Consider the following 9,283-nt stretch of genomic DNA (forward strand, 5'->3'; position numbering starts at 1 on the left):
TAGCACCACGCACCAGCCAGCAGTGTGCTAGGCATGCTAGGCTGTGCGTGTGTGCTAGCATGCAACATCACGCTTTGCCTCGCCTAGCAGCAGCGCCCAACATGCATGGCTCGCTAACAGCACGCATGCACTAGTTGGCTACGCATGCTTGCGGCTGGCTGTGCATGTGTGCTGGCTGGCTGGCCAGGTTGCCCAGCCTTGGTGCTAGGCGCCAGTTGGCAGCCTTGGCAGCCAAGGCAGGCTGCCAGCTAGCCACATGCCTTGGTGGTCCGATTTCGCTAAGTGGGGACCAATGCTTGGTCATTGCCTTAGGGAGCAAGGTGGGTTGGTCCCCTCCCTTGGTGGTCCTCACCTTCTCCCTCTCCTCCTATTACCAGTTGTAACTTGGTGATTGAATTACAATTTTATTTTGGTTTTGATTAAAATAAAATGGGGAAAATTGCAAAACTCCCACATTGATTGTGAATGGGAAATCAAGGTTCATTTCCCTATAAATACCCATGTTTTGGGATTTGGGAAGAACACTTGAGTGGAATAAAAAGGTATCTCCTTAGAAAAGTGAGAAAACCTTAAGTTCGTAAAACACTAGTTTTTATTGGTCAAGTCCCGACTAACCTTCGAGACTAGGACCGTTCGCGTCAGGTTCGTGGGTACGAGCCGTTGGAATCCTTCGCATTTGTGGGGTTCAAGTTTTGAAGTAAGAGCTCGGGATCGAGCGAAGCACGCGCCAAGGGTATGAATGTCTTTTCCTTCTCTCTCTTAATTGTTTTATAATTTTGATTGCATGCTTAGTTGCCTTAATTAGTGGGTGGGTCTTGGGCGGGTTTCTCTTCCGCGTAGAGTCGGACTCTACGAAACCCAACAAGTTGAACCTTATATAATTGATGAGTGGCGTGAACGCCACCATTTAACCCTTTTTCACTAATGAATTCCCATAATTTGTCTCTTGTTTGTACCTCTTCTTACCGTTTTTACCTTTATTTTAGGTACTTTTGTTCTTCCTCGTGTTTTTCCTTTCCTTTTATCTTTTCTTTTGCTTTTTACCCTTTATTTGTTTGCTTTGATAACTCCTGGCACTCGTGGGCGGAATTTGAGTTGCTAACAAGAGTTAAAGTTGCTAGAGTGGCTTATTCCAAGAAGAGGAGGTGCAAAAAGGTGAGGGCATTGCAATAGCAAGCCGCGAGCGCGGGTGCTAAAGTCGCGGACGCAAACCGGAAGGTCCTAAGCTGAACAACAGTTTCTGGAGATGGCTGGGAAAAGGCTTGAAGAGGGCGCGACCATGGTGGCCACGGGCGCAGCAGCTAAAGGCCGCGCGCGCGGCCTTGGTGGCCATGGGCGTGGTAATCAAGGCCGCGGGCGCGGCGAGCTGGGTTTTTCCAACTTCGTACCTACAGTAGAGAGGGCACGACAACTTGCTAGAGAGGCCTCTCCCTCACCCGTTTTCTTTATTTTATCAAGAAACTATAAATATTCTTTGGCTTGAATTTTCATGAAAACTATTCACTATTCCATTGCAATATTTTGTAGAGAGAGAATATCAACATTTTAGAGAGATAAAGTGGCTTAACCTTCAAGTTTCCATTATTGTAATCAAGATCTTTTCAAGCGTCCTTCATGTTTTCATCTTTTCAATGCAACTAGTCCATGTTTGCTTAATCCTTCAAGTTTAATAGTAGTAATCATCTTTACCCCTCATCTTTTGTTTGGTTTTATTGCTCTTAATAGTGTTCCTTGCTTTTACTTATTTCATTGCTTTTTCTTTGGTTCCTTGCTTTTACTTATTTCATTGCTTTTTCTTTGGTTTGAATCATGTTTGGTTTTGTTGGGATTAAATCCATGTTTAGAGTAGTTGGTATGACTATCCTCTTTCCTCTAGCTTAGGTTTCTAGCTAGGGAAGGAGGTGAAAATCATGATTGATTGAGTTTATATTGATGATTGATTGGGTTTTGCCTTGAGTTTATGATTTTGTACTTATAATGCTTGGAGCTATTGTTGTGCACCTCTAACCCCAATATTTGAGTTCTAGCATGAGAATGATCTAGTTTAGGTTTGATCGATTTCATCGACTTGCTTTGATTGATTGCATGAGAATGAATTATTTTGAGTAGAGTTTGTACTCCTTGGCATGAATTCATGATGATTATCATAGTTGTCTTAGTTGATCATGATTGAAACCCCCTCTCCCTAGTGTTTTTGATCATATTTCCATTAAAATCTTATTTCTCATCTTTATTTTTGTGATTCTAGTTTAACTCCTTATTTTGCTTGTTTTAATCCTTTATTGGTAGATAGTTTAATCTTAGATATTCACAAAAACAAACCAAAATACCCCTTGTTACTTGCAATAGATTCTTATTTCCACTTTGATTGTGCAATACCCCGTTTCCTTGTGGTTCAACCCTAGCTTGCCACTATCTAGTGTAAGCTTGATAGAGTTAGGTTAGGAATATAAATTGTTGATTTGATTTAGGATAGTAGACACGACGTATTGTCCCTCGATCAAATTTTTGGTGCCGTTGCCGGGGAAACGACTAGTTTTGCACTCTTATTGTGTTGTTATTGGATTTGTTTTTTTTTTTTATTTTATTTATTTATTTATTTATTTGTTCCTTTACTCTCTTTCTAGTCATTGCTAATCGTTTGCTTAGTTTTGGTGGATGCTAAGGAGATCTTAAGGACCACGTACACATTACATTGACCACGAGATCGACTGCACTTTGAGATAAGTCGTAGGCTTTATCAAGAAGAGGGGAGAAGTCTTGGTGCTATTGTTGAGAGTGAGAGTGATTCTTGGTCTTCAAATTCCTAAAGTGAGGAAATGGCGGGACAAGAAGATGTTTTGTTTCGTGAGTTTGGGAATGCGGAGGATTATAAGCTCACGGGAGGGATTTCGCTACCCGTCACGGAAACCAATTTTACCATTCATCCTCAATACACTAGAATGGTACAAGCGGAACAATTTTCGGGTTCTCGAAGTGAAGATCCTATTGAGCACCTTGATAGATTCCTTGAGCTTTGTGCCATGATTCAAACCAATCAAGTTTCTTAAGAATACATCCGTATGCACTTATTTCGACAATCTCTTTCGGGTAGGGCAAAGAAGTGGCTCAAAGAAGTTAAGCCAAATTCTCTTACAACATGGAGAGAGATAGTCAAGGCATTCTTGAAGAGGTTCATTTCCGAAGAAAAGACCGCCGAAATGAGAAGGAAGATTGCATCATTTGAACAAGAAGCGTATGAGAGTCTTAGTGAAGCTTTGGTAAAGGTTCAAGGAGTTGGTACAAGCATGTCCTCACCACGAATACAATCAAAGCACTACTACATTTTCGATCAAATACAACGCCAAAAAATGAGCTATTGCAACGCCCTATCCAAATGCCGTGGCAATAGATAGCCTATTGCAACGGTATTTTTATTGCCGTTGCAATAGAGTAGGCTATTGCCACGGAGTTAAAACTAATGCTCTTAGAGGTAGAGCTATTGCCACGGCTCTAAAGAACTGTTGCAATAGCCTAGTTATTTTAACAAAAATGAAAGCTAATGCAACGGTGGTGTTGTATCAAATGAAAATTTTAGATAGAGCGCGCATTGTTCCCTCTAATTTTTTCACCAAAATTTTGAACAAACACACGTGGTGTTTACCCCAATTTTCTCCCCCATTTTCGTTCTCCACTCATTCTCACAAACTCACAGTACCTATTCTCATATTTCTCCCCCAATTCTCCATTTTCTCAATTTCCCCCAATTCTCTATTTTCCCCATCATCTCACATTCAACTCCAGAAATTCACAGTACTTATTCTCAGAAAATCACGAAAAAAAATCAGTCAAAAATTCGAAGAGGAAAATAAGCAAATAATTACGAGGAAGTAGTAGACGAAGGTGGTGGCTGATAGCGGCAGTCAGGCGGTGGTGGCGGCAGTCAGGCGGTACATACGGTCTCAATTTCATTGTTTCATGTCCCTTCCTTGAGCTGATTGCTCGAAATTCTCTTCAAGGTAAACAACAAATTTTCGTTTTTGAGAATTAAATTTGAAGTTTTTGCTTTTGTGTTTGGGAATTTGTATTTGATGCTATGGAAGATGAAGTTTATGCTTTGGTAACTCTTGGAATTAAACGGCTAATGGGTTTTGTTTAGCAAAATTGAGATTTTTATTTTTTTATTTTTGAAACCTAGAAGTACTGAATATTGTAATTGAGTAGTCTAATGGGGTTTTTTTGGGGGGGGGGGAATTTCATATAAATGGATAAGAAGATATATTGATTTGGGGTGGCTGATTTGGTTCATGGGGTAAGACTTTAGTGATCCAAGTTTCTAACTATTTATCTTTGATAATTGGTGGCCAAAATTTGTTTTTTCATAATTGCATGTGTATACAACTCAATCTGTTAACCAACTGATAAGTCGTGGGCCAAGTGTAAGATTATTAATTTGATATAAGGTGAAAGAGGCTAAAAACAGAGTATTCAGAGATTTAATCACTGAAATTAGTGGTGGGCATTGGCAACTTCAAATAAATGCATAGGGTAACTGGGATCTGAAAGCAACAGAAGCTTTATTCTTGAGTTGAAATTTGGTCCACCATTGTGTTACTAGACCAAGACGAGAATGTCCATGAGGATGAATCAAACTCTTCTTCTTCTGTTAAACAAACTGCCCCAATAATTCTCTATTGCTACCATTTTTGTCTTACTGTTATTATCTACCCACATTTTTAAAATCGTTATATTATTTTTGTATTTTCATTAGTTATTCTTTTTTTCTGAGGCCACCTTCCTCACACAAGTAGAACCAAGTCATTTTCAATAGAAATAACCCTGGCTTAAAAGGTTGCCTTCTTAATTCTTACCTGCTAATAAAATAAAATAAATTAATGAATCATAATATAGTACTGAGTATCAATGTACGCAGTTGCATGCATCACCTAGCGCCAATAACATACAATATGAATGAGCATCCAGTACATTTACCGGTAAGCTTCAGTTAGCTGTGGCTAAAGTATACATTGGGTTACACATTGTAGGATATTAGCCAAATAAGGATTTGTTCAGCATTTGCAAAATAGGGGGAATGAAATGACTTTGTTCTCTTCCTGTCTTTAAAGCTATGCATGCACTATTGCCACTTTTTGTCTATATAATACTAGTAAACGAACTTTTTTTTTTGAGGCAAAACTAATAAACTAACTTAAGTGCAGCCAAGCCTATAGAAAACTCAATTGCTGCTCAATAGAGGGTGTAGTTTTTTTTTCCCTACTCAAAACTTTCTGGTGTTGCACCTCCAACATTTTGGCTCCAAAACAATGTAGCTCCTCTTGTATCCCCTTCTTTATGTTGCCTTTTTTTGGGTCCCTTTTCATTTGCTACATCGACATATGGTATGTTGGTACTGTCATTTTTTTCTGTAGTTTATCCACACACCCACCCACTATTCTCTGTACTTCTTTTTTAGTTTATTAATTTATTTTTTAAATATTTTCTCCTTAAGAGCCTTGTACAATCTTAGGACACTAGTAAATAGGAATGGAGGGGGAGTGCATAATTGCTTCATGATTCTATTAAACTGTAGACTGTAATTTTGTGCTTCCGTCTTGCTTATCTTCTGATTTCTTCTTATTTCATTTATTTTTGTTAACATTTGATACTGTTGACTTGTTTGAACAGGGCTGCGACAACTCTGACTTTTGTCCATTTGAAGTTTTCAAGGTAACTACTGCATCAATGTGTATGTTATCGTTTGTTAGAAACCTCACCTCTCAGTCATCGAATTGCTTTTGTGTCTTTTAGGAAAGGATACTTGAGCCTCATATGAAGGATGATTATCAGGCCATCTGCACGGTGAAGGATGTTGTGCCAGAGCCTGCATACAACAAGTTTTCATCGCTGTTTGGTTGGCTGTTCTCCTGGCAGGGTAATGCAAAGGATTCTGACAAAGCCGACTTATAATGGGCCTCATTTTTATAAAGGGGTTCAGCCTACTCTTGGATTTGATACTCTATCTGAACAAGTCATCATTTAATTTTCAGCTGCTGGATCCATATAGCGGAGTCTTTTTTTTTGTTGATCCATTATTATTAGAGTCTTGGATTATTATTTTGCAGTTTTTTTGTGTTAGAAAACTCGAAATGCCATCTAGAAGAATTGTAAAGGAGCTTAAGGAACTGGAAAGAGATCAACCTAGTTCTTGTAGTGCAGGTAATCCAAAATATGAGATTTGCAATTCTAATTTGTCTAACTAGTCCTTATTCATTAGTCTTTTTCGTCGCTTCAAATCTCACTAGTTGGTGACAAATATAGGTCCAATTGCACAAGATATGTTCCATTGGCAAGCAAGAATTTATGGTCCAAACGAGAGTCCTTATGCAGGAGGTGTTTTCCTTGTGAACATCCATTTTCCACCTGATTATCCCTTTAAGCCTCCTAAGGTATATCATTATTTCATTTCATATTTCTCGAATTTAAGTAGAGTATTAAATTTAATTTCTGATGTACAATAATAGTTATTGTAAAAACGAGCTTAAAATCATAAAATTTATCTGCAGGTGGCCTTTAAGACGAAGGTATTCCATCCAAATATTAATAGCAATGGGAGTATTTGCCTTGATATACTAAAGGAGAAATGGAGCCCTGCACTCACCATATCCAAGGTCATCATCCCTGTTTTTTTTTCTGACAAATTACATATGCATGAAATATAACTTATACCCTGAACCTACTGTTGAAATGTTGCTGCTGTTGATGTCTTTTTCTGATGCCCATTATTGCTTTATTGCTTTTGTTATTTTTTCTTTATATGGTTGATGCTTTAGTTGTTTGCTGATGCTTTTTATTGTTGTATGTTTTTGTTGCTGAGTTCATGCTTTTTATAGCCTGCTACATCTCTAAATTATCAATCAATAAGGACATGATTCTTGATTTAGATTCTTGAGTTACTACTCATACTTTCTGTGTTCTTCATACTACTTGAAATCGTACTACTTGGAATAGCTGTGCTCATCATCTCTAGAGAGTCTTTAGCTGAACTAGAACTTTTTGTGTTCATCATATTCAAACACTCTTTGAGTTATGTCACTATTTGAGTCATTGTTGGCCTATCTGCAATTTCTAGCTGAATACATCTCACTGCTAGTTGTACTGATTTCCACACAGTGAGATAGTTATCATCTACAGCTAAACCCCAAAGCTGTAAACATCGCCTTTTTCATGCACCTATCCTGTTAAATTATACCTGTAATAATCATTGTGGCATAAAAGTTTTACTTTGGTAAAAGAGTGTTAGAATATGTGAGATAGTCATGTATGAATGACAGAAATGGCTCACTTACTGAGGATCAAGATAGCCTAGTGTTCCAACTACCCTTGTTTGTAAATTTGAAACATATTTAGCAGGGAAGATTTTGGAAAACCCAAAATCAGCTACCTTTGCTCGAAATTCTTTGTTTAGAAGAATGTTAGCGGGTTTCACATCTCTATGAACTATAGGCGGGCTGCAACCATGATGCAAGTAATCCAGTCCTATATATAAAGTTACACAACAAATTTTAATATACTGAGTGATCTGATAAAAAAATCTGATTTAGAAGCAGACACGAATGTTATGTTATATCTCTCACCCTGAGCTGTGTCGATTGCTATCTCAACTCTCTTTCTCCAGCTTACAGAGTCAGAATATTCTTTTCATAAACCACCCAAAAATCAATTGATTGTTGTTGAAAGGAAAAAAAAAACATTTGGTTCAATTAATAAGTGCAACAGCTAGGAAAAAATAAAGGACTATAGAGGTTTTAGGATGCAAGGTCCTACCTGAGAGAAGAGCTTTCAAGTCTCCCATGGCCATGAACTCGTAAATAAGTGCCAAGTTGGTTCCTTCTTCACAGTATCCAACGAGAGAAACCAAGTTCTTGTGAGAAATTCGACCAGCACTTCAATCTGTGCCAAAACATTTCTTAAGGCGTTAGCTCTCATATCATACAACATAAATGATATCAAGAGAGCATGATTCTCTATTTGGTTGCCTAATTACGAACCTTAAATTGCTTAGGGGCCTCGGTCTTTGAGAACACCTTGACTGCAACTTCTTTGCTGCCATCTTTTAAACAATCATCATCTGTGCCTTTTGAACTTTTCTCATGTTGATTGTGGCCTTGGTCTATTTTAATTTATAATTTAGTTCAATTATATTTCTATTAGTTTTTTCAATTTTATGTGTAGGTGCATGGGGAGCTAAATGGAGCTGAAGTATAGTGACTAGTCATCTAACAAATGGTGCATATATGTTGGCGACTCTTATTTAAGTTTCGACTTTGTGAAGATTTGGAAATTCCGGCTTATATATATATGTTGACAATTTGTATTTTGGACGATAAATTAATTATATAACTTTTATTTTTTATTAGTAGGGTATGTTATACCTAAACAAGCAAGTAATATTTTGTAATGTTCGTATTTCACATTATAATTATTATATATAAATGATACATTGTTTCTGTTAGTATATTTAGATTTGTACGGACTAATTATACATATATTATATTACCATTTCATCCCAACAAAAAAAAAAAAAGAAACCAATGATCAATCCGTTGCAGTAGATACGTACTCCTATCAATGTATTAATTAGCTTCATCCGTTGCAATAGGTTCAATTTCATCATAATTATTAGTCAGTACTCTATTGCCACGGATAAGTTATGCCGTTGCAACAGGTATTGGTCTATTGCCACGGATCATTGGTGCCGTGGCATTAGGTGTCATATGCCGTTGCATTAGACCTACTGCAACGCCAGCAGATGCCACGGTACATGGCCGTTGCATTAGACCTAATGCCACGGATTTTGACGCCTAATGCAACGGATTTGGGGGTTGCAATAGATAAAAAATGTAGTAGTGAAGCTTGCTCATGCGATTCTTCTATGATGGATTGGAACCCATGTCTAGAGCTAACTTGGATGCGGGAGCGGGTGGACAATTGATTAAGGCCCCCGAAATCAAGTTGAAGTAACAATCGAAGAGGTAGTGAAGAACTACTCTTGGGTTGGTTGAAGGAGGAATGCACCAAAGAAAGGTGGAAAGTAAGAATTAAAGAAAGTTGATCAATTGCAACATCAAATTGAGCTTTTGACAAAAGGGCTTGCAAAGTTGAATACGAGTGTTAATAGTGGGTCAAGCTCCTCTCAAGTTCATTCTTTCTCTTGTCAAAATTGTGGTGATACAAACCACGATACATCTTATTGTGGAGGTTTGTGTTCCGGGTTTTTCTGTGTCCCTTGGGAGAGTTACAACTT

The 9,283-nt window shown here is 37.9% G+C and overlaps 1 protein-coding gene across 1 annotated transcript; it reads left to right on the forward strand.

The window, feature by feature from the left end:
- The first annotated feature begins 3,684 nt into the window (after window positions 1-3,684).
- On the forward strand, window positions 3,685-8,862 carry LOC110698339 (ubiquitin-conjugating enzyme E2 10-like). Its single transcript, XM_021875754.1, has 6 exons — window positions 3,685-3,998; window positions 5,665-5,706; window positions 5,788-6,195; window positions 6,298-6,425; window positions 6,543-6,647; window positions 8,212-8,862. Exons 3-6 carry the CDS (start codon window positions 5,946-5,948, stop codon window positions 8,242-8,244), a joined length of 516 nt encoding a protein of 171 aa, XP_021731446.1. The 5' UTR covers window positions 3,685-3,998; window positions 5,665-5,706; window positions 5,788-5,945; the 3' UTR covers window positions 8,245-8,862.
- The last annotated feature ends 421 nt before the right edge of the window (window positions 8,863-9,283 follow it).

The sequence above is a fragment of the Chenopodium quinoa genome, unplaced genomic scaffold, assembly GCF_001683475.1.
Source record: "Chenopodium quinoa cultivar QQ74 unplaced genomic scaffold, ASM168347v1, whole genome shotgun sequence".
Lineage (NCBI taxonomy): Eukaryota > Viridiplantae > Streptophyta > Magnoliopsida > Caryophyllales > Amaranthaceae > Chenopodium > Chenopodium quinoa.